This window comes from Hyla sarda, chromosome 10, assembly GCF_029499605.1.
Source record: "Hyla sarda isolate aHylSar1 chromosome 10, aHylSar1.hap1, whole genome shotgun sequence".
NCBI lineage: Eukaryota > Metazoa > Chordata > Amphibia > Anura > Hylidae > Hyla > Hyla sarda.
This window is the reverse complement of record NC_079198.1, coordinates 13,653,354-13,679,534: the sequence shown is the minus strand read 5'-3', so window position 1 is coordinate 13,679,534 and position 26,181 is coordinate 13,653,354. Positions and strand designations below refer to the sequence as shown.

The 26,181-nt window shown below is 46.5% G+C and overlaps 1 protein-coding gene across 8 annotated transcripts in view; it reads left to right on the top strand.

Annotated features, from left to right (window-relative positions):
- The window catches only part of LOC130293910 (transmembrane protease serine 3-like), a 60,830-nt gene that overhangs the window by 11,464 nt on the left and 23,185 nt on the right, over positions 1-26,181 (top strand). For 7 of the 8 annotated variants that reach the window (XM_056543170.1, XM_056543169.1, XM_056543167.1 and 4 more), the window contains 5 exons: positions 6,580-6,717; positions 17,467-17,583; positions 19,983-20,036; positions 23,716-23,830; positions 24,718-24,855. In XM_056543170.1, coding sequence (XP_056399145.1) covers positions 17,575-17,583; positions 19,983-20,036; positions 23,716-23,830; positions 24,718-24,855 — 316 coding nt within the window. In that variant the 5' untranslated portion in view covers positions 6,580-6,717; positions 17,467-17,574. Of the gene's footprint in view, positions 1-6,579; positions 6,718-15,704; positions 15,734-17,466; positions 17,584-19,982; positions 20,037-23,715; positions 23,831-24,717; positions 24,856-26,181 lie in introns of those variants that run through there. The other variant, XM_056543171.1, reaches the window with a different exon arrangement.

Genomic DNA, 26,181 nt, shown 5'->3' with positions numbered 1-26,181 from the left:
GCAGGAGATGGTGTTGTGGTGACCCAGTACAGGATGTTGTCCTGTCTGGTAAACCTTGCCTGTTCTGGGCCCATTACTCCAGGGTATATTGTGTTATGTTATTTTGTGATTCAAATTTGTGTGACTGTTCATCATTGTTACTGTATCTTTAAGGGAAGTCATCCAGAGTAAACCATGTGATCCTGATGCCCCAATGGAATGCTCCCTGGCCTAGTCCTTATGTAGTGCAGGGGGGAGGTGTTAGTCAGTTTAGTGTGAGTTGAGGTACAGTGTGGAGAGGATTGAGGAGAAGTCTGTGGTAACCTGAAGAAGGCCCTGGAAGAACTCTGCAGCCATGACATTTACAAGCACCCCATCTGTGACCCCATGTGCTCTCTGATGACACCTGTCTGGGGAACCACCCAGTTTAGAAGAGGTTTGCTATGGGGATTTGCTTCTAAACTGGGCGTTTCCCGAGACAGGTGTCATCAGAGAGCACTTAGACAGAAAAGAACAACCTTAACTTCAGAAGCTCATAAGTACTGAAAGGATTAAGATTTTTTAATAGAAGTAATTTACAAATCTGTTTAACTTTCTGGAGCCAGTTGATATATAAAAAATAATTTTTTTTCCTGGATAACCCCCTTTAAAGAAGCGACCTGATTGGTTGCTATGGGAAACTCTGCAACTTTTCTTATGGACAGGTTTTGATAAATCTCCCCCATAGTTATTACGGTCGAAAAAAGACATACGGCCATCAAGTTCAACCAAGGAAGTGAAGCGAAGGGATGTGATTATATTTCTGCATGAGCATTAATGTTATTTTGTTCTAGAAATGTATTTCAACTGTTCCTGCTGTGACCAGTTCCTGAGGTAGACTGTTCCATAAATTCACAGTTCTTATGGTAAAGAAGGCGTGTCGCCCCTTGAGACCAAACCTTTTCTTCGCCAGATGGAGGGAGTGCCCCCTCGTCCTTTGAGGGGGTTTAATCTGGAACAGTTTTTCCCCATATTTTTTGAATGGGCCATTCATACAGCATATTCTATGATACATGACAATATCCTGCCGGCCTTAGAAGCGGCTGCCTGACATTGTGCAGTTCTGTAGTCTATGATCTACAAGTTTACCAGATCCTTCTCTACCAGTGACTCTCCCAGTTTAACCCCCCTAAGACATAGGATGCTGCAGGTTTTTAGTACCCAGATACATAACTTTACATTTATCCACATTGAACCTCATTCGCCAAATTGTGTAGTTCTTTCCAGTCCGACCACAGTGCTCTCTGCTGACACCTCTGTCCATGTCAGGAACTGTCTAGAGTAGAAGCAAATCCCCATGGCCAACCTCTCCTGCTCCGGACAGTTCCCAACACGGACAGGGGTGGCAGCAGAGAGCACTGTGTTCAGAATGGAAAGAACTACACAATTCCTCTAGAATATACAGCAGCTGATAAGTACTGGAAGGATGAAGATTTGCAAATAAAAGTAATTAACAAATTTGCATAACTGTCTGGTACCAGTTGTTTTTAATTATTTATTTTTTCTCTTCCAAGTAATCACAGAACATACGCACAGAGTTAAATAGTAGACCTCCTTTCGGTCAATAAATGGCTGACAAATAGTATGAAACAACCAGAATGTCATCTTGTACTTTGAAGCTCAGTCCAGTTTTTTATGGCGCATTCAGGGTGTGTTCACACGTTCAGGTTTTTATTTGTAATTATTAAATACAAAGCCAGAAAAGAGAAGCTTCAGTCTTTCCTTTATACCTGTCCTCCATTTATCATCTGTTTCTGACTTAGTATTCAGTAACTGCAATTAAAAACCTGAACGTGTAAACACTCTTAGATGTGTTGGAAAAAGTGTTGTAGATGCTATTTTATTTTCTTTTAAATTGGCCCTAATGCATTAAAGGGGAACTCCGGTAGAAAATTATATATATTTTTTTAAATCAACTGGTGCCAGAAAGTTAAACAGATTTGTAAATCACTTCTATTAAAAAATCTTAATCCTTCCAGTACTTCTTAGCTGCTGAATACTACAGAGGAAATTCTTTTCTTTTTGGAACACTGTCACGATTCGGCTTCCAGGTAGTGGATCCTCTGTGTCAGCGAGGGATTGGCGTGGACCGTGCTAGTGGACCGGTTCTAAGAGGCTACTGGTATTCACCAGAGCCCACCGCAAAGCAGGATGGTCTTGCTGCGGCAGTAGCAACCAGGTCGTATCCACTAGCAACGGCTCTACCTCGCTGACTGCTGAGAAGGCGTGGGACAGAAGGACTAGGCAGAGGCAAGGTCAGACGTAGCAGAAGGTCGGGGGCAGGCGGCAAGGTTCGTAGTCAGGATGGGTAGCAGAAGTTCAGGTACACAGGCTTTGGACAACACTAAACGCTTTCACTGGCACAAGGCAACAAGATCCGGCAAGGGAGTGCATGGGAGGAGGTCAGATAAAGGCAGGGAGCAGGTGGAAGCCAATTAAGCTAATTGGGCCAGGCACCAATCATTGGTGCACTGGCCCTTTAAGTCTCAGAGAGCTGGCGCGCGCGCGCCCTAGAGAGCGGAGCCGCGCGCGCCAGCACATGACAGCAGGGGACCGGGACGGGTAAGTGACCTGGGATGCGATTCGCGAGCGGGCGCGTCCCGCTGTGCGAATCGCATCCCCAACGGCCAAGACAGTGCAGCGCTCCCGGTCAGCGGGACTGACCGGGGCGCTGCAGGGAGAAAGACGCCGTGAGCGCTCCGGGGAGGAGCGGGGACCCGGAGCGCTAGGCGTAACAGTACCCCCCCCCTTAGGTCTCCCCTTCTCTTTGTCCGGTAACTGCCTCCCCTGGGATGAGGACACCGGGAAAGAATGGAGGGTTTCCTCAACGGCAGGCAGTACAGCAGGAGTGGGAATGGGGAGGGAGGGCAGAGGGCGAGGCCTGGCACGGGGCAGTGTGACACCAGGACGGGGGCCATGGGGAGGCACAGAGGCTTGCCTGACGGGACTGGGAGGGGGGGAGAGGCACTTCCTGTGGCAGGCAGAGTCCCAGTTCCTGATCTCCCCGGTGGTCCAATCAATGGTGGGGGAATGAAGCCGGAGCCAAGGCAGACCGAGGAGGACCTCAGAGGTACAGTTGGGGAGAATGAAGAACTCAATCCTCTCAAGGTGGGGTCCAATAGACATGAGGAGGGGCTCTGTGCGGTAACGCACGGTGCAGTCCAATCTGGCTCCGTTGACCGCGGAAATGTAGAGCGGCTTGATGAGACGGGTCACCGGGATGCTGAATTTATTAACAAACGACTCCAAAATAAAATTTCCAGAGGCACCGGAGTCCAAGCAGGCCACGGCTGAGAGGGAGGAGTTGGCTGAAGAAGAAATCCGCACGGGTACCGTGAGACGTGGAGGAGCAGACTTGGAACCAAGAGACGCCACACCCACGTGAGCTGGGTGCGTGCGTGCGTTTCCCAGGCGTGGAGGACGGATAGGGCAATCCACCAAGAAATGCTCGGTACTGGCACAGTAAAGACAGAGATTTTCTTCCCTACGGCGATTCCTCTCTTCCTGGGTCAGGCGAGACTTATCCACTTGCATGGCCTCCTCGGCGGGAGGCCCAGGCGAAGACTGCAAAGGATGCTGTGGGAGAGGTGCCCAGAGATCTAAGTCTTTTTCCTGGCGGAGCTCTTGGTGTCGCTCAGAAAAACGCATGTCAATGCGGGTAGCTAGATGGATGAGTTCTTGCAGATTGGCAGGAATCTCTCGTGCGGCCAGCACATCCTTGATGCGACTGGATAGGCCTTTTTTAAAGGTCGCGCAGAGAGCCTCGTTATTCCATGATAACTCGGAGGCAAGAGTACGAAATTGGATGGCGTACTCGCCCACTGAAGAATTACCCTGGACCAGGTTCAACAGGGCAGTCTCGGCAGAAGAAGCTCGGGCTGGCTCCTCGAAGACACTCCGGAGTTCAGCGAAGAAGGCCTGGACTGTGGCTGTGGCAGGATCATTGCGGTCCCAGAGCGGTGTGGCCCAAGACAAGGCCTTTCCTGAAAGAAGGCTTACTGCGAACGCCACCTTAGACCGTTCTGAAGGAAACAAGTCCGACAACATCTCCATATGCAGGGAACACTGAGACAAAAATCCACGGCAGAGTCTAGAGTCCCCATCAAATTTGTCCGGCAGGGACAAGCGGAGGTTAGGAGCGGCCACTCGCTGCGGAGGAGGTGCAGGAGCTGGCGGAGGAGATGGTTGCTGCTGTAGCAGAGGCAGAAGTTGCTGTAACATGGCGGTCAACTGCGACAGCTGCTGTCCTTGTTGGGCAATCTGCTGCGATTGCTGAGCGACCACCGTGGGAAGATCAGCGAGACTTGGCAGCGGCACCTCAGCGGGATCCATGGCCGGATCTACTGTCACGATTCGGCTTCCAGGTAGTGGATCCTCTGTGTCAGCGAGGGATTGGCGTGGACCGTGCTAGTGGACCGGTTCTAAGAGGCTACTGGTATTCACCAGAGCCCGCCGCAAAGCGGGATGGTCTTGCTGCGGCAGTAGCAACCAGGTCGTATCCACTAGCAACGGCTCTACCTCGCTGACTGCTGAGAAGGCGTGGGACAGAAGGACTAGGCAGAGGCAAGGTCAGACGTAGCAGAAGGTCGGGGGCAGGCGGCAAGGTTCGTAGTCAGGATGGGTAGCAGAAGTTCAGGTACACAGGCTTTGGACACACTAAACGCTTTCACTGGCACAAGGCAACAAGATCCGGCAAGGGAGTGCATGGGAGGAGGTCAGATAAAGGCAGGGAGCAGGTGGAAGCCAATTAAGCTAATTGGGCCAGGCACCAATCATTGGTGCACTGGCCCTTTAAGTCTCAGAGAGCTGGCGCGCGCGCGCCCTAGAGAGCGGAGCCGCGCGCGCCAGCACATGACAGCAGGGGACCGGGACGGGTAAGTGACCTGGGATGCGATTCGCGAGCGGGCGCGTCCCGCTGTGCGAATCGCATCCCCAACGGCCAAGACAGTGCAGCGCTCCCGGTCAGCGGGACTGACCGGGGCACTGCAGGGAGAAAGACGCCGTGAGCGCTCCGGGGAGGAGCGGGGACCCGGAGCGCTAGGCGTAACAAACACAGAGCTCTCTGCTGACATCACGAGCACAGTGCTCTCTGCTGACATCTCTGTCCATTTTAAGAACTGTCCAGAGTAGGAGAAAATCCCCATAGAAAACATTATGCTGCTCTAGTCAGTTCCTAAAATGGACAGAGATGTCAGCAGAGAGCACTGTGGTCATGATGTCAGCAGAGAGCTCTGTGTTCAAAAAAGAAAATAATTTCCTCTGTAGTATTCAGCAGCTAATAAGTACTGGAAGGATTAAGATTTTTTTTAATTCCGCCGTTGGGGACCCTCGCTATCTCCCTGCCCCAGTCACAGTCACGCCCGGCTTGTGATGCAACGTCATGCCCCCTCAATGCAAGTCTATGGGAGGGGGCGTGACGGCTGTCACGCCCCCCTCCCATAGACTTGCATTGAGAAGGTGTGGTCGTGACGTCATGAGCGGGGCGCAGCTGTGACTGCACAAGCCTCCGATGCTCTGGCGCAGCACCCAACGCTCAAAATGAACGCCGGGTGCAGCAGGGAGATAGCGAGGGTCCCCAGCGGCGGAACCCCAGCGATCAGACATCTTAGGGGATAAGATATCAAGGGGTGGAGTACCCCTTTAATGCCGGGCATCAGCACGATTGCTACTTCTCGGCACTAGAGGAGAGTCCTGGCTGCTTATAGAAGCCATTTCTCATCATCTCAGCTCCTGCGCTTGTTTCAAAGACCGATAATGCAAAAAATTACGTAAATGTTCATCATTTTGCGTTAACGTAGTCCCGCCCATGATGTAGGTGTACATCATAAAGCAGAAATGGTTTAAACTCACATTGCGCTTTTTATTGCATTTTTTTCCTCCCATAGAAGAGAGGCAACAAGGCCTATTCCAACCCTAACATTTTGGGTGCTGAATGTAACAACCAGAGGCCATTTGTGGGGTTTATTAAAGGGGTACTCCCGTGGAATTATTATTATTTTTTTTTAAATCAACTGGTGCCAGAAAGTTAAACAGATTTGTAAATCACTTCTATTAAAAAATCTTTATCCTTCCAGTACTTTTTAGGGGCTGTATACTAAAGAGAAATCCAAAAAAGAAATGCATTTCCTCTGATGTCCTGACCACAGTGCTCTCTGCTGACCTCCGCTGTCCATTTTAGGAACTGGAGAAAATACCCATAGCAAACATATGCTGCTCTGGACAGTTCCTAAAATGGACAGCGGAGGTCAGCAGAGAGCACTGTGGTCAGGACATCACAGGAAATGCATTTCTTTTTGGATTTCTCTTTAGTATACAGCCCCTAAAAAGTACTGGAAGGATTAAGATTTCTTAATAGACGTGATTTACAAATCTGTTTAACTTTCTGGCACCAGTTGATTAAAAAAAAAAAAAAAAAAGTTTTCCACGAGAGTACCCCTTTAAGGCTGTCGCTTTCTCTAACTAAAAGGTGTTAGTATTAGGACCAGGAAGAGGTCTTTTTTTGTTTTGTTTTTTGCTATGATTATTTTTTTGTTTTTACATAGAATTGTTCTCTTCCTACAGGGATAATGATGGAAATATAATAATATCTGAGGACTGAATGAGGAAAGGTAGAGCGAGGATCACGGTTACAGCAGACACCGCATTGTGCACACCCCACCGGCTTTGGACGTGAATGGCGAAGGGTTAGCTGTTACAAAGGTGAGCGCGACGCGTAAATGCTGCCTATATAAATAAGTCAATGTTATTTGAGAAGCAGCGAGAGAGCACCCAGCCCCTTTTGTCCTCTGCGGCTGCTGAATTTATAGCATGTTATGGATCCACTTCAGGGCTGGTTTTGTTTTGTTAGGCAATAAACACAGGAAAAGAGCAAAACCTGAATTGCAAGATTTTTTTTTTTTTAGTACCTGCATTGTCTATATTATCCACCGCGACATCTACAGGATACACTGCTCCAAAAACATATAGGGAACACAATGTAACTCCAAGTCAATGACACTTCTGTGAAATCCCACTGTCCACTCAGGAAGAACACTGATTGACAATCAATTTCACATGCTGTTGTGCAAATGGAACAGACAACAGGTGGAAATGATAGGCAATTAGCAAGACACCCCAATAAAGGAGTGGTTCTGCAGGTGGTGACCACAGACCACTTCTCAGTTCCTATGCTTCCTGGCTGATGTTTTGGTCACTTTTGAATGCTGGCAGTGCTTTCACTCTAGTGGTAGCTTGAGACAGAGTCTACAACCCACACAAGTGGCTCAGGTTGTGCAGCTCATCCAGGATGGCACATCAATATCAATGTGAGCTGTGGCAAGAAGGTTTGCTGTGTCTGTTAGTGTAGTGTCCAAATCTACCGTCATTCCAGTAAGCCCAAGTCTATGTCTGCTGTCACTACCACCTATAGTCAAGTCCAGCCTAAAGTCAAGATTTGAAGTCTATTACAAGTTTAATTGGTCCCAGCAAGCTGCAAGGTTCTTCTGGGTTCCTGGCCACCTCTCTGGGATTCTGGCCTAGCTGTGAAGAGAATAACACCTGTCTTAACTCAGTAAAGCCTCCGTTAAACCATAACTTGGTTGTAGACTCTCCTTTCACTGCCTAGCCATTGGAATAGCGGAGATACCCTTCATGTGGTTCTGGTATCCAAAAACCACTCTGGCGTCACGAACACTAGGGGTTAATGATGCCTTGCCCCTGGGGTTAAAACCATCTTGCCCCACCACCTACACCGCTACACCCTGTGGTCCCATCATCACCGCGGGTCATCACAAGTGTAATGCTTTCTTGGCCTGCCCGGTCACCAGATTTATCACCAATCAAGCATTTATGGCAAGACAGTTTTGGCAACTTATGAGTGTGCAGGATTTCAGGCCCAGCTACAACAAATTTGGACAAATGTTCTGCAGAATGCCATACAGAACCTTTTTGTATCCGGGCTAGAGGAGCCAACAGGGCACAAGAGCCTCCTCACAATTGTACAGTTTTCCCCAATAATTCTATCTTTTTCTCACTAATATTGTGATCACGTGATATTATCAAGTGATATGGTTATGTGATTCCAACAACTCCTTCTTGGTGCGTTATTATGAATATATCAGTCGGCAAGGTAAGAGTCAGTTCTTGAAGTTTACATTGGAAGCAGGTAAATAGGCAAGGGTAAGGATCCAAGAACCTATGATATGGGTCAAATTGTGATGTCTAGACTACTGGATTGGAACCAAAATGGTAGGTCTTGCAGTGTGAACATGTTGATTGGGGGCCCGAGGCTCATTGATGTGTGTGGGGAGAGAAATCTAGCCTGTCTGATCTGATCTCATTGAAGGGCTACGGAAAAAGTTCCTGCTACTTGAAGGTGTCAGAACACACGGGGCATCACAGCTTGCTTTGTTTGGGGCTTTGTATCCAAAAATTGGTCAGAGTGACCATGTTGACCCATGTCCACTGCCAAAATTGCCTACAGTAGACATATGAGCATCAGAACTGGACCATGGAGCAAGAGATGGTGGTGATCTGGTCTGATAAATCACATTTTCTTTTCCATAATGTGGATGTCTGTATATCTGTGTGTAACTTACCTGGGGAAGAGATGGCACCAGGATACACTTAAGGTACAAGACAAACCGGTAGAGGCAGTGTGATGCTCTGGGCAATGATTAGTGTTAGAGATGAGCGAACTTTTCAAAAATTCGATTCGGCCGATTTGCCGAATTTTCCCGAAAAGTTTTTTTCGATCCGAATTTGTTTGCGGCGAATCGATATTAAAAAAGGCTATTTCTAGCCTACATACAGCCTCTATAGGGGTATAGAACACTTTGCTGTGTCCTAAAACACATAGGGAGTGTGCTGGGGTAGTGAAATAATACTGTTATTCAGAATAGCATGCAGATTACCGGCAACGCTCTTAGAATCACTGCCGCACAGCAGCACAATGTCAGAGCCTGGTGGTGGCATCAGTGTCAGGAGATCATATAGTGGCTGAATGACATAGCGTGGAGGTGTTGGCAGCATGAGGACACCATATAGTGACTGAATGACACAGCGTGGAGGTGTTGGCAGCATGAAGACACCATATAGTGGCTGAATGACACAGCGTGGAGGTGCTGGCAGCAAGAGGAGACCATATAGTGACTGAATGACATAGCGTGGAAGTGTTGGCAGCATGAGGACACCATATAGGGACTGAATGGCACAGCGTGGAGGTGTTGGCAGCATGAGGAGACCATATAGTGGATGAATGACATAGTGTGGAGGTGTTGGCAGCATGAGGACACCATATAGTGACTGAATGACACAGCGTGGAGGTGTTGGCAGCTTGAGGACACCATATAGTGACTGAATGACATAGCGTGGAGGTGTTGGCAGCATGAGGACACCATATAGTGGCTGAATGACACAGCGTGGAGGTGTTGGCAGCATGAGGACACCATATAGTGGCTGAATGACACAGCGTGGAGGTGTTGGCAGCATGAGGACACCATATAGTGACTGAATGACATAGCGTGGAGGTGTTGGCAGCAAGAGGAGACCATTTAGTGGCTGAATGGCAAAGCGTAGAGTTGGCTGATGCACTAGTACACTACACACCAGGGCTTCACAATCCCCCCCCAAAAAACAACACAATATATGACATTTTTGACAAAGATTTCTCATAGGTAGCACCCGCTATCCAAAAATTTGAAATTTCCAGACCCAGGCCCCACCTCTGCGGCATCAGTAACCCATATATTGCCTGAAGGACACAGCCTGGAGTTGGCTGATGCACCAGTACACACCCGGGCTTCACAATCCCCTCCAAAAAACAACAACATTTTAGAAATGTTTTAAAGAAATACCTTTGTGTAAGAACAAGCGCATATCCAACAGTTCACAAGACTCTATAATGCAGGACGGTGGACCACCCAAAGACATTCTCAAAAATAATAAACCACACAATGTTTAAAAATTTTTTTACAAAAACTAAGTCAATATGTGTGCGCATCTGTCTCCAAAAGATCAGACCACCAAAGGCTTTTGTCGCCCAAAATGATTAAGCAGAGTTAATTCCTGTCCGTATTTTTTTTTTCGTTAAAAAATCAAACGCAACAAGCGTTCCGTTGTGTAACGATTAGCATTCTAGAAAATTCTATTTTATTACCGATAAAATTATCAGTAAATAAAATAAAAAAACACTACCCAAGAGTGTTTAATTACCCCATACATTACACCAGGAGCAGTCAGGAGTAGGCCTCAGCAGTACCCAAGAGGCTTTAATAACCCCCTACCTTTGCACGATCAATTGCGAGATCGAGCAATACCAGGTGTGTTATGCCCTTAGATTTCCGGGGCCGCAGCCGCGCTCTAATAAGGTGGAGATCCAGAAGTCATTGCGCTGACGAATTTTGACAATTCGGGAATCACTACGCAAGCAACTCAGCATGCATCGTGCCATTTGTGACAGTGACTCACTGAGACTACCTGCCTCCATCTCCACTGCATACTGCCACGGTGTGTCTGGGTCCTCTGTCTCGCCTCCCTCGTAATAACCCTCCAGCTCCTCTGGCTGCTCCTGCTCCTCCTCTCCTGTCCAATGACCGGAAACACCGGCCATCTCATCCCCCGTAAACTGTGCTCCGCTCTGCCCCTCATCATCCTCCTCCAGTTCATCCCCCACAGGACTCATGTAGCCTTCTGATGTAGGTGCAACGTCTCCATTGCCATGACCAGCCATGTTTTCAATAATTTTTTGGAGTAAATGTAGGAGTGGAATTACGTCGTTCACGGCCTAATTCGAGCGACTAACAAAAAATGTGGCTTCCTCAAAGGGCCTCAGCAAACGGCAGGTGTCACTTATGAGCTGCCACTCGTTCACATTAAAGTTACACAGGGGAGTACTCCTATCTGCTTGTATCATCAAAAAATCCGTGATGGCTTTTCTTGATACCGTTCTGACGCTGCAGCTCAAGCAAAGTGTGCTTGGCGGTGTACGAGTGGCTGAAGTGCATGCACAGTTTCCTTGCCATTGTCAGGACGTCTTGCAAATGGGGTGAAGACTTGATGAACTTCTTGATAACCAGATTCAACACGTGTGCCATGCAGGGCGAATAGTTCACACTTCATTGTCGCAGCGCGGCCACAATGTTCTTCCCATTGTCGGTCACCATGGTTCCCATTTCCAGATTTCATGGAGTAAGCCATACTCGGATTTCTTCCCTAATGAACTTCAGCAGTTCCTCCCCTGTGTGACTCCGTTCGCCAAGGCAAACCATGTGAAGGACGGCTTTACACCGCTGTGCCCTACACACATGGTACGATGAAGGGCCACCGAGATTTGGACGTGCAGTGGAGGCCAAGGACACGGGGGAGGAGGAGGCGGCGCACACTGTAAAAGGACCAACTGCCTGGGAGCGAGAGCGTGGAGGAGGAAGCAGTGTGACCTGTCCAAGTTACTGTTGTGGCTGTGCAGCAGCCACATTTACCCAGTGGGCCGTAAAAGACAAGTATTGTCCCTGCCCGTAGTTACAGCTCCACACGTCGGCGCTGCCGTGCACTTTTGAAAACACTGACAAGCTCAAGGACTGGCCCACCTTCTCTTGTACAAACTTATGCAGGGCTGGTACTGCCTTCTTCGCAAAGAAATGAAGGCTTGGGACTCTCCACCTCGGCTCGGCACAAGCCATCAATTCCCTGAAAGCTGCAGAGTCCACCAGTTGGAAAGGGAGGGACTGCAACACCAGCAACTTGGACAGGAGCGCATTCAACTTCTGCACCGTTGGATGAGTGGGCGCATACTGTTGTCTCTTGGACATGGCTTCGCCGATCGATTGTTGGCGGAATGGCTTACTACGAGTGGAAGAAGCAGGAGCGCAAGAAGTAGGGTTTGACACAATGCTCCATTCGGCTGAGGTGGTGGAGCCTTGGCTGGATGACGGAGGGAGCGGATGGCAACTGGGTGATGCGGCAGGCTGGACCACTACATCGGAGCCACAGTTATCCCAGGCCGCTTTATGGTGGCGAATCATGTGTTTGACGCAGGGCCGTGGTGCCTAGATTGGGACCCTGGTCACGCTTCACTTTCTGCCAACAGATTTTGCATGTGACTACGCTAAGGTCCTCCGGATTCTTTATGAAGAACAACCACACCGCAGAGTAGCTGATTTTCCCACCCGCAGTCCGCACTATTTCACTGCTATTGGCGCAGTCTCCAGGAACCCCTGTTCCACTACCTCCCTGAATGGTAGCTTGCCGCAAAGCAGGTGGTCTCCCTCTGGCACGTTTGGCTCCTGAATTTAAACTACTGCCACCACCACGCTTGTTGGCAACCGTGCTACCGCCTTGCTGCCTCATAGACAAAGAGCAAATCTCTTCTCCTGATGATGATGAAGCCCCGGCTTCTGCACCCGACTCCCAATTGCAATCGGCTTCAGAATCATCAAAAGATGTGTGCACGTCACTGATGTCCTCCTCGTGTTCCACAACAGTGTCTGCCTCAGGACTCTGAACAATTGAAACACCGCCTCCCACGTCACTCTCCGCATCACTACTTGGCTGCCTTGCGGAGCAAGGGACGCATGTCTCCTCACATTCTTGGCTGCCCATTAGATGCTGACTGCCCTCTATTGGATCGTCCTCGTTAAATAGTGGAGCTGAACCCAAAGCATGAGATACTTCTTTGGGAGAGGGAACAGCATAGGACAAAGGCAATGGGATTACGGGGACTGCTCCCGGGCCATGCCAACTGAGGGTTGTGTCTGAGGAACCCACCGACTCTTGACTGGAGTTGTCACATGTCGCTTGTGATGATGGGGATGAGTGTGCAAACCAATTGACGAGGAGAGATGGGTCGACGACACGACAGCTGGGTGTTAACGGGAGCTCAGGCCTATTGCTGCGACTCCTGCTGCCGCTCGCCCCAAGTCTGCTGCCAACTCTGCCTGACGTATGTAGGCCTCTGCCCCTTCTCTGTGCACGTCCTGGCACTTCCCTGCCTGACATACTTAGTGCGTTTATGAGGGTATAGAACAGCAGCAGCCGATTACTTACGGCTGTCCTTACACAGTATATAGGCCCTAGACAGAATAACAGTTACTAAATAGTACACACCTTTGTTGTATGTATGCCCTTTGCAATGATAAGGCCACTGTTAAGCATATTTGTACGCAGGAAAAACTTATTTTTTTCTGTAATACACCGGCATGTGTATAACGTGTGGTATAACACTGAATTTAGCACAGAGACAGAGTAACAGGTGAAAAATGGTAAAAAAGGCACTAAAGTTCACACTAATATGACTTATTTCTGAACAGCAGCAGGACCCAACAGTGCAGCACCACAAAAAAAATCCAGGGATTAAACCATAAATTGCACTCTGTCACACAATTCTGAGCAGCAGAAGATTTGTGGAGCAAATAAAATTAAACTCAATTGGGCTGAAAAATGAGGTGATAAGATGGTTGATAACATTCAGGCAGCTTGGAGATCTGTATGAGGCAGCTGACAGCTATCTGCCCCTCTCTGCTGCAATGCTCAATAACGTGAATAGGAGGTTTAGCAATCAATGATCCTTCTCAGTGTAACAGCACAGCACTCTGCACTCCTGCCTGTCCCTAATGCTGATGTGACTAGCAGTTGCAGTGTAATGCTGTGGTATGAGCTATTCACACACACACAGTCCCGTCCTCTCCATCTGAGTGCATAGATGAAATGGAGGCAAGATGGCCGCTTATTATATAGGGGCTGTGACATCACAGGGGTCAGTGAACACTGATAGGTTGCATCTCACATGTGGTTCAGGGTCAGCCCGCCTACCTTCATTCCTGCCGCTGTTTCCCGCCCTCCCATAATCCCCTGCCCCATGTACTCACATGTGGATCCGCCATCTTAGGACTCCAATAGCCTGGAACGCTGTAAAATGAAGTTTAATGAAGCGATTCGCGCGATAGAATCGCGGCGATATTCGTATTCGTTGCGAATCGAATTTTTCATGAAATTCGTAACGAATTCGGGTTCGTCAACTTCGATTCGCTCATCTCTAATTAGTGTTGCTCGCGAATATTCGCAATGCAAATTTTATTCGCGAATATCGCATATTCGCGAATATAGCACTATATATTCGTAATTACGAATATTTTTTTTTTTCACAGTACACATCACAGTGATCATCCCTCTCTGCTTCCAGCTTGTGTGGTGTAAAGAAGGCTCTAATACTACTGTGTGAGACTGGTGCACGAATTTTTGCATATGGGAAAATATAACGCGAATATTACAAATATGCGAATTTAGCGAATATATGACGAATATTCGTCCATATATTCGCGAAATATCGCGAATTCGAATATGGCCTATGCCTGTCAGCACTAGCAATGATCTGCTAGGAAACCTTGGATCCTGGCATCATATGGATGTTACTGTGGCACATATAACCTTCCTACACATTGTACAAACCCCTAATAGGGCAGTGGCATCTGTCAGCAAGATAATGTCCCGACCACACTAAAAAAATTGTTCAGGAATGAGAAACAGGACAATGAGATCAAGGTGTTGACTTGGCCTCCAAATTCCCAAGATGTCCCCTCACAACTTACTGCTAATGTTTTGGTGTAATATAGTAACTAAGGTTGAAAAAAGACCAGAGTCCATCAAGTTCAACCCATATCCCTAATGAGTCCCTACTGAGTTGATCCAGAGGAAGGCAAAAAACCCTCAGACTAGAGGTAAAAATTCCTTCCCGACTCCAAATATGGCATCAGAATAAATCCCTGGATCAACGTTCTGTCCCTATAAATCTAATATACATATCCAGCAATGTTATTATTCTCCAAAAATGCATCCAGACCCCTTTTGATGTCTTTTAGAGTTCACCTCCTCAGGCAGAGAATTCCACAGTCTCACTGCTCTTACAGTAAAGAACCCCCGTCTGTGCTGGTGTAGAAACATTATTTCCTCTAGACGTAGATGATGCCCCCTTGTTATATATACAGTCCTGGGTATAAATAGATCATGGAGAGATCTCTGTACTGTCCCCTGATATATTTATACATAGTTATTAGGTCGCCCCTAAATCTTCTTTTATCTAAACTAAATAACCCTGTGTAGGTACCACAGGGCGCTTCAGATACCTGTGGTCTAGGCCTTGGCGGGTCTAAGCTGTTCTGGTGGCACAGGCCTGCCGCTCCTTGACCCCGCCCCTTGGCTCCTCCCGATGTATTGAGGCGCGCGCAATGTCAGGATTTTGGACGGACCTGGCCTTAGTGATCGCCCCTGTCTGAAAAATGCTGATTATTATAGTACGGGTGGGGTGGGGGTAGCGTAGTGGGGTTTTGCTTGATGGGCGGGTGCTTTGGATGGGTGCTTTGTATGCTGGCCAACTTTATTGCAGTAGGTATAGCGGCGCCCCCATCAAGAGGGCGCTCTAGGCGGCTGCCTATTTTGCCTATAGGCAGAGCCGGCCCTGGGTTTACACAATATTAGGCAGGTGATTTCGATGTGATGGGTGACTGGCGTACATCCTCTGCAGACAAACCTTCAAAACCTCCTTAGACGTAAGGAACATTGGGGGAGATTTATCAAAACCTGTGCAAAGGAAAAGTTGCCCAGTTGCCCATAGCAACCAATCAGATCGCTTCTTTCATTTTGCAGTGGGCTTGTTAAAAATGAAAGAAGCGATCTGATTGGTTGCTATGGGCAACTGGGCAACTTTTCCTTTGCACAGGTTTTGATAAATCTCCCCCATTGTGTGGTAAGCTTGGGGGGTAGAGGGTATATGGGGTGTAGCTGTGCAGTGATTAAAGGGTGCTGGTTTAACCCTTAACTGTCGTGACGCCAGGGTGAGGGCTCCTCTGTATATACTTGTCCTATCGCCACCCGTCCCAAGAGCGATAGGGAGAATTAATAAATGATTGTCCACAACCGGAGGTTTCAGAAAACTGTCAGAACTTTTACTGCAGGTTTTATGCAGAGTTAAACAAGAACAGTCTTTGTACAAGAAGAGTCTATTAGGATCCTGACAGTTGGTTGGGACCTTGTGAGTTTTAAGCTCAGGAGATTTATATGCGCTGTTCCGCTGGATTTAGGGGATTCAGTTTAGGTTCAGCAGTCACGTGGACTTTAGCGGGGAGTTGTATTGTAACTCACGATTTGGTAAGTTGCGGTATTATCAGGCTTCGGCCTGGTCTTGTCTTTGAAAGTTGCACAGATCTCTTCTCTCTGCTAGTCCGGAACCCAAGAGAGCGAGGATTGGCTGGCAGCTCCCTTATATGGGCAGGGGCTGGCCTTGAGCTCATTGGTCCATACCATCTGTCAATCACCTTACACAAGGAATTATGGTCTAAACATGTGACCACACATGTGACCTAGGAAGGTCCTTTAACATACCCTAAGAGAATTAAAGGGGTATTCCAGGAATATATTTTATTTGACTATGCTACAGGGGCTGTAAAGTTAGTGTAGTCCATAATATAGTGTCTGTACCTGTGTGTGACGGTTTTCTTACAATTCTTCTGTGATTTTCACCCCAATATTTATTTTTACCAGCATACAAAATGACTGTTGTCTCAGATTTTTCCCAGCTTGCAATGCGGCCAAGACCTGACATCACTAGTCAGCAGATGACAGGGAGCCTGTCTGCTTCAATGGGTGGAGCGATCAATCTGCAACTAATGCAACAGCTGTAGGCACCCTGATTGAAAACTACAGGTCTTTTGTTACAATGGGTGGGGTGGCTGATGTGTGAGAGGGAGGAAGATGGCATTGTGGGATTTGTAGTAAAAAAAAACATAAGTCAAACAGGAAATACAAGTTCACAAAAAGCTAGCCACAGTGTTATGGTAATCTCACAGCATAGCCATTTAGCCACAAGACAAGCGCAGATCCTTCCTAAGCATGTCCATTACTGTCTGCTAGGTACGTACTAAAATCACCTTATGGTGGAGAACCCCTTTAACATTAGTCACATGACCGAAGGTCCTGCGACACTATATACACAATTTAATATACATAAAAACATCACAAAATTAAAGAAGGAAGAAGTGACTAGGGGCTATCCCATCAGGGGGACCCTACCGGAACGGAGTAACTCTGGCTTTGGGGACCACCATACAAGGTACGGTATACTATACGGTACCGGGACACCACAATTGTCAGACTGTAAGATGTCCTTTCGGGTGAAGCCATCATCCTACCAGGTAGTTTCTATCAGCCCTCCTCTCCGGCCGCACTACAATAGTATCAATGTACCACACAGACAGCTGTATATCATGGCCCTACCTGTAACTCAACACCCATAGAAGACACCTGATATAACCCATGGCTCGTCTTCTCGGGATGTGGCCAGCATGCACAGGGAAGATCTCGCCGCTTTGTGTTGTCTTATACATCAGCCAAGGGGATTTTCTATAGGAAGCTTCAGAGCTGCGGTTCTCCAATAAATCTATTATTACGGTTCTTAGAATTATTATTATTTTTTTTTTTTAGCATGTGAGCAATGTGGCTGCCAGGAACGGGTTACACCAATACTAGAGGGCTTACAAAGTGTGGCCCCCCACAGAAACACGGCAATTGACAGTGGAATGGCCCCTCATCATGACAAAGGTAAGTCCGATTACTTACAGGACTACTATACATAAAGCTGGCAATGTTATAGGATGCTATATGGGATGTAATAGGATCCATCAGTCAGTATTTAGTAACCAATGTGCCTCCAGCTGTTGCAAAACTACAACTCCCAGCATGCCCGGACAGCCTCCGGCTGTCCGGGCATGCTGGGAGTTGTAGTTTTGCAACAGCTGGAGGCATCCTGGTTGGGAAACCATTCCTTAAAGGGGGTACTTTTTTTTAATCCACTGGTGCCAGAAAGTTAAAGGGGTACTCCGCCCCTGGCATCTTATCCCCTATCCAAAGGATAGGGGATAAGATGTTATATCGCCGCGGTCCCGCTGCTGGGGACCCCAGGGATCGCCGCTGCGGCACCCCGCCATCATTACTGCACAGAGCGAGTTCGCTCTGTGGGTAATGACGGGCGATACAGGGGCCGGAGCAGCGTGACGTCATGGCTCCGCCCCTCATGACATCACGGCCCGTCCCCTTAATGCAAGTCTATGGCAGGGGGCGCCACGCCCCCTCCCATAGACTTGTATTGACGGGGCGGGCCGTGACGTCACGAGGGGCGGAGCCGTGACATAATGATGCTCCGGCCCCTGTATCGCCCGTCATTACGTGCAGAGCGATCTCGCTCTGTGCAGTAATGATAGCGGAGGTGCTGCAGCAGCGATCCCCGGGGTCCCCAGCAGCGGGACCCCAGCGATCTGACATCTTATCCCCTATCCTTTAGATAGGGGATAAGATGTCTAGGGGCGGAGTACCCCTTTAAACAGATTTGTAAATTACTTCTTAATTTAAAAAACAAAAACTGTCCTTCCAGTACTTATTAGCAGCTGTATGCTACAGAGGAAATAATTTTCTTATTGAATTTCTTTTTTGTCTTGTCCACAGTGCTCTCTGCTGACACCTGATGCCCGTATCAGGAACTGTCCAGAGCAGGAAGAAAATCCCTATAGCAAACCTATGCTGCTCGGGACAGTTCTGGAGAGCACTTTGGACAAGACAATAAAGAAATTCAAAAAGAAAATAATTTCCTCTGTAGTATTCAGCAGCTAATAAGTACTGGAAGGATTAAGATTATTTTTTTTAATATAAGTAATTTACAAATCTGTTTAACTTTCTGGCACCAGTTGATTTAAAAAATAAATAAAATAAAATAAAAGAAAGAAATTCTGCCCGGAGATTCTGCAGTGTGAACCCAGCCTTAAAGGGGCACTCTGGTGGAAAACTATAAATTTTTTTTTTTTTTAAATCAATTTGTGTCAGAAAGTTAAACAGATTTGTAAATTACTTGTATTAAACAATCTTAATCCTTCCAATACTTATTAGCAGCTGAATACTACAGAGGAAATTCTTTTCTTTTTGGAACACAGAGCTCTCTGCTGACATCATGAGCACAGTGCTCTCTGCTGACATCTCCAGAGAGCACTGTCCATTTTAAGAACTGTTCAGAGTAGGAGAAAATCCCCATAGCAAACATATGCTGCTCTGGACAGTTCCTAAAATGGACAGAGATGTCAGCAGAGAGCACTGTGCTCATGATGTCAGCAGAGAGCTCTGTGTTCCAAAAAGAAAAGAATTTCCTCTGTAGCATTCAGCTGCTAATAAGTACTGGAAGGAATAAGATTTTTTAATAGAAGTAATTTACAAATCTGTTTAACTTTCTGGCACCAGTTGATTTAAAAAATAAAAATAAAATAAAATAAAGTTTTAAAGTAGAGTAGAGTACCCCTTTAAGGCTGGGTTCACACTGCAGAATCTCCGGGCAGAATTTATGCTGGAGATCGAGCCGGCAGCACTATAGGACCACACGGACTGTAGTGCCGTCCCCATAGATGGCAATGCATTTCTGAGCAGATTTCGCAAAAGATTCACCAGGAAATGCATTGCCGTCTATGGGGGCAGAAATACAGTCTGCTCGGTCCTAGTGTCGCCCGCCATATCTCCTGCGGAAATTCTGCCCAGAAATTCTACAGTGTGGACCCAGCCTAAAGGGTTCACACTGCAGACATTCTGGAGACTGCGGGTGCCGGCATGGCATGCCGGCACTAAGGCCACACAGGAATGCGCCATCTCATAGCCGGCTATGCATTCTGTGCGGAGTCTGCAGAAAGAATGAACGGGTTCGTTCTTTCTGCGGACACGGAATTCGGAATTTCCATGCCGGAAACATCTGGCACGGAAATTCCACCATGTTCACAGAGCAGCAGAATGCCATTGAATTCAACAGGACTCTGCTGCAGCGGAATCTCAGTGCAGAATTCCAAGCGGAATTCCAAGCACGGAACTTCGGAGGTGTGAACACGGCCTAAACCGCTTCCAGAATACCCCCTTATGCCTGAATACCCCCTTAATGTAACTTACATTCTTCTTCTGTTACGTTTTTCTAGGTATCAAAAAGAATATCCGTATTTGATATTTTCCCAGAAGACGACAGAACACAGGTAAATCAATGTACTTAATATACAGAGGGAAGGTTAAAGGGGTATTCCAGGAAAAAACTTTTTTTTATTTTTTTTTATTTTATATATATATCAACTGGCTCCAGAAAGTTAAACAGATTTGTAAATTACTTCTATTAAAAAAAATCTTAATCCTTTCAATAATTATCAGCTGCTGAAGTTGAGTTGTTCTTTTCTGTCTGGCTACAGTGCTCTCTGCTGACACCTCTGTCTGTCTCGGGAACTGCACAGAGTAGAAGAGGTTTGCTATGGGGATTTGCTTCTACTCTGGACAGTTCCCGAGACACGTGTCACCGGAGTGCACTTAGACAGAAAAGAACAACTCAACTTCAGCAGCTCATAAGTACTGAAAGGATAAAAAAAAAAATGAATAGAAGTAATTTACAAACCTGTTTAACTTTCTGGAGCCAGTTGATATATATATATAACATATTTTTTTCCCCTGGATAACCCCTTTAAAGGGGTACTCCACTGGCCAGCGTTCGGAACATTAAGTTTCCAAAGCTGTGTGTGCGCTGTGGGAGTCGACCACGCCCCCTCAATGCAAGTCTATGGAAGGGGGCGTGACGGATGTCACGCCCCCTTCCATAGACTTGCATTGAGGGGGTGTGGCATGATGGCACGAGGGGGCGTGGTCGACTCCCACAGCGCGCACACAGAGTTCGGAACTAAATGTTCCGAACGCTGGACAGCTGAGTACCCCTTTAAGATGGAGAAACATAGCAACTCTATTAATGATCATTGAACTGGGCAAAACCAAAGCACTGGTCCAGACCCCCAAAATGGGGGCCCCATGTTTTTTTTTTCAAAAGGAGCCGCGAGTTGTGCACGTACTGGAGAACAGCGAGTACAGTACTTGACTATCTCCGGTGCTGAGACAATAAGTGGGATGAGTGTCGAACAATTAATCTGACACTTATCTCCTATCCTGTGGGGATTAGTGATAGAACTCGGAATAAAATTGGATTAATAGGGTTCCAGTCCTCTAAGTAATCACTAGGTCATAAAATGAACCAGTGCATGACAATTTGGGCTTAACTCAAGAACATAATAACCATCAAGTATAATGAAAAATATTGAGATAGACCGTGCTCAAATACATCCGAAATCTCAATTTATTAAGTAATAACTCGGAATAACCCTTTACATTGTTACGTAGATTGTAAGGCTGAAAAAAGACGTCCATCCGATTCAGCATATCACCCTATAGTGTTGATCCAGAGAAAGGCCCAAAACCCCACGAGGTTGAAATTAATTGCACTCATTTTAGGGAGAACAACTCCTTCCCGACTCCAAATGTGCCATATAAAAAAAATCCCTGAATATTCAACTCTTGTCCAGACCGCGATGTCCCGATCAGCTGGGAGGAGAGCGGGAGGGCCCTTACCTGCGTCTGATCCGTGTCTCCATGCTCCAGTCAGCCATGGCAGGCTAGAACAATCGAGCACCGATAACACTGATCATTGTAGCATTGTTCAATATATGCAATCTAATGACTGAATGTAAGAGTCCCCTATGGAGACAAAAAAATAGTCTACAAAATGTAAAAAAAATATAGTTAAATGTAAAAATGTGAGCTCCTTTTCATCTACATTCAATCACTTTTACATATTCTTTACTGATCCTATGTTATGGCCAGTATTATACTCCAGAGCTGTACTCACTATTCTGCTGGTGAGGTCACTGTGTACATACATTACATTACTTATCCTGTACTGATCCTGAGTTATATCCTGTATTATACTCCAGAGCTGTACTCACTATTCTGCTGGTGAGTTCACTGTATACATATTATATTGCTTATCCTGTACTGATCCTGAGTTATATCGTGTATTATACTCCAGAGCTGTACTCACTATTCTGCTGGTGGGGTCACTGTGTACATACATTACATTACTTATCCTGTACTGATCCTGAGTTATATCCTGTATTATACTCCACAGCTGTACTCACTATTCTGCTGGTGGGGTCACTGTGTACATACATTACATTACTTATCCTGTACTGACCCTGAGTTATATCCTGTATTATACTCCAGAGCTGTACTCACTATTCTGCTGGTGAGGTCACTGTGTACATACATTACATTACTTATCCTGTACTGATCCTGAGTTATATCCTGTATTATACCCCAGAGCTGTACTCACTATTCTGCTGGTGGGGTCACTGTATACATATTATATTACTTATCCTGTACTGATCCTGAGTTATATCCTGTATTATACTCCAGAGCTGCACTCACTATTCTGCTGGTGGGGTCACTGTGTACATACATTACATTACTTATCCTGTACTGATCCTGAGTTATATCCTGTATTATACCCCAGAGCTATACTCACTATTCTGCTGGTGGGGTCACTGTGTACATACATTACTTATCCTGTACTGATCCTGAGTAATATCCTGTATTATACCCCAGAGCTGTACTCACTATTCTGCTGGTGGGGTCACTGTGTACATACATTACTTATCCTGTACTGATCCTGAGTTATATCCTGTATTATACTCCAGAGCTGTACTCACTATTCTGCTGGTGGGGCACTGTGTACATACATTACATTAATTGTACTGTACTGATCCTGAGTTATATCCTGTATTATACTCCAGAGCTGTACTCACAATTCTGCTGGTGGGGTTACTGTGTACATACATTACATTACTTATCCTGTACTGATCCTGAGTTATATCCTGTATTATACTCCAGAGCTGTACTCACTATTCTGCTGGTGGGGTCACTGTGTACATACATTACTTATCCTGTACTGATCCTGAGTTATATCCTGTATTATACACCAGAGCTGCACTCACTATTCTGCTGGTGGGATCACTGTGTACATACATTACATTACTTATCCTGTACTGATCCTGAGTTATATCCTGTAATATACCCCAGAGCTGTACTAACTATTCTGCTGGTGAGGTCACTGTGTACATACATTACATTACTTATCTTGTACTGATCCTGAGTTATATCCTGTATTATACTCCAGAGCTGTACTCACTATTCTGCTGGTGAGGTCACTGTGTACATACATTACTTATCCTGTACTGATCCTGAGTTATATCCTGTATTATACCCCAGAGCTGTACTCACTATTCTGCTGGTGAGGTCACTGTGTACATACATTACATTACTTATCCTGTACTGATCCTGAGTTATATCCTGTATTATACCCCAGAGCTGTACTCACTATTCTCCTGGTGGGGTCACTGTGTACATACATTACATTACTTATCCTGTACTGATCCTGAGTTATATCCTGTATTATACCCCAGAGCTGTACTTACTATTCTGCTGGTGGGGTCACTGTGTACATACATTTCATTACTTATCCTGTACTGATCCCGAGTTATATCCTGTATTATACTCCAGAGCTGTACTCACTATTCTGCTGGTGGGGCACTGTGTACATATATCGCATGAATAATTCCTTTTTTCGTTTATTTTTTAGGTTGCCCTTTTTATCTGTATAAAAATAAAATATATATATACTGCGGTAAATCCCTTAAATTCTTAATTTTGTTTTGTCAGAAGCCTGAGGTCAGTTGTGGGTTTCCCCTGAGCGGACGGAGCAGGCTCTGCCACAACTATTTTCTCAGTGGTAGTTTCCACAGGGACATATCCTGACTCAACCTCTTTTCTTCCTTTCCCCTCTGTCAGGATGTGACCCCCTCAGGTGCTTTCGGAGAAGACTCCTCGGGGCAGACCGGCGCGGTGCAGCCGGTGGATGAGGACGCCATCATCATTTCCGCAGTCTCCGATCTACAGAACCAAAGTGAGGACACAGCCTGGCATCGCCAGGGGTTGGTGGGATATTGCGGGCATCAAGGCCCTTGTACAGCACTTGAGAAGAAGCCGCCATCTTGGTTTCGGCTATTAGTGGCCCTTCTTTACTAGACCTTAGCATGTGCCCACAGTGCCTGGTGCTGGACCGGCATCTACGAGTAGAGCAAGGATGTGGAAGTAGTCATATAAGAAAGGGAGTGGTAGTACCTGGATGGGAGTTGTAGTTTTGCAACAGCTGGAGGCACACTGGTTGGGAAATACTTCTCTGGACAATACCTGATACAGACAGAGGTGGCAGCAGAGAGCTCTGTGTCTGACTGGAAAGACTACATGACATCATCTTGGGCATACAGCATGCTGGGAGTTGTAGTTTTGTAACAGCTGGAGGCACACTGGTTGGGAAACACTTCTCTAGATAATACCTGATACAGACAGAGATGGCAGCAGAAAGTACTGTGTCTGACTGGAAAGACTACATGACTTCATCTTGGGCGTACAGCATGCTGGGGGTTGTAGTTTCGCAACAGCTGGAGGCACACTGGTTGGGAAACACTTCTCTGGACAATACCTGATACAGACAGAGATGGCAGCAGAAAGTACTGTGTCTGACTGGAAAGACTACATGACTTCATCTTGGGCGTACAGCATGCTGGGGGTTGTAGTTTCGCAACAGCTGGAGGCACACTGGTTAAGAAACACTGATCTAGTGGCCACATTTTAGGAGTGTATGGATGATACAATAAGCCCCACCAATAGTTTGTCAAGCTTAATGTTTTCTTAGATAAAGCCCTAAGGGTTCTATACAGGTTTGCCTGGTGCTGGCGCCGCCCTAGTGGCAGTAAGTGGAATAACACTTGTCATTGTTTCCCGGAGTAGATGTCCCTGGATCCGAAACTTTATGCAGCTCAGAGGAGAAATCGCCCCTGTGTCTCCTGCATCGTATGTCCAAAATCCTCGTCCACGTCTCCATCGTCCTGTCCATTGTGGCAGCGGTTCTGTCTGTCCTTCTGATCTGTAAGTAAGAGAAATGGATTTATTATCTTACTCGTAGCATTTGGTTGAAAGGGTTAATCAGGGGAAGAACAGGGAACTTTGCAGAAATAATGTTTGGGCGGACGATTTACGTTCGTTGCGGGGCAGATGGGCTACAGCAGCGAGCAGTAGGGAAGTGAGAGCTAAGAGAGAAGCGGTATTGTTTTAAATGGGCCCTGTCAGAATCAAAAACCTTATTTTATGCTGCACATCTTGGCAAAACAATAACTTTCCTAATATATGTCATAAAATCATGGCTTATATATAAAATGGCCACTAGGGGTCCACATACCATCTAGAACATAATCCTGTCTGGCTGCAGCATGATCTTTGTCTCAGCTGAAGCACAGGCTGGGACAAAGTCCAGGAAGTCATGGCGGGGCTAGCACTTCTCTGTGCTCACTCCTGTCCTATCAGACTGTAGGATGAAAACAGAGCAGCCTGCAGTGATTGGATGAAGAGACCCAGCACAGCACAGCTGACTCAGGGAGGAAGTGAATGCATGGTGAGTGAGGGCGGGCTCAGTGCTTGCCTCATTGCCTGGGACACGCCCCTTTATGAGCAGTGGATGTCAGAATGAGTGAGCAGCAGAACAGGGAGGGATTTGTGAGCCGAATACAGAAGCTAGACACATAAAAATACATGTAAAGTATCTGCATAACCTAGTGCACTGTTTCCCAACCAGGGTGCCTCCAGCTGTTGAAAACTACAACTCCCAGCATGCCCGGACAGCCGAAGGCTGTCCGGGCATGCTGGGAGTTGTATTTTTGCAACAGCTGGAGGCACCCTGGTTGAGAAACACTGACCTAGTGAGTAACATATAGAAGCATTATTTTTTTCTGTACTATGGACAGGTACGCTTTAAAGGGGTACTCCACTTGAAAAAAAAAAATTTTATAATCAACGGGTGCCACAAAGTTAAAAAGATTTGTACATTACTTCTATTAAAAAAAAAAAATCTTAATCCTTCCAGTACTTATCCGCTGCTGTTATGATCCACAGGAAGTTCTTTTCTTTTTTAATTTCCTTTCTGCCTGACCACAGTGCTCTCTGCTGACACCTCTGTCCATTTTGGGAACTGTCCAGAGCAGGATAGGTTTTCGCTGGGGATTTGCTCCTTCTCTGGACAGTTCCTAAAATGGACAGAGGTGTCAGCAGAGAGCACTGTGGTCCGGCAGAAAGGAAATTCAAAAAAGAAAAGAACTTCCTGTGGATCATAACAGCAGCTGATATGTACAGGAAGGATTAAGATTTTTTTTAATATAAATAATTTACAAATCTTTTTAACTTTCTGGCACCAGTTGATTT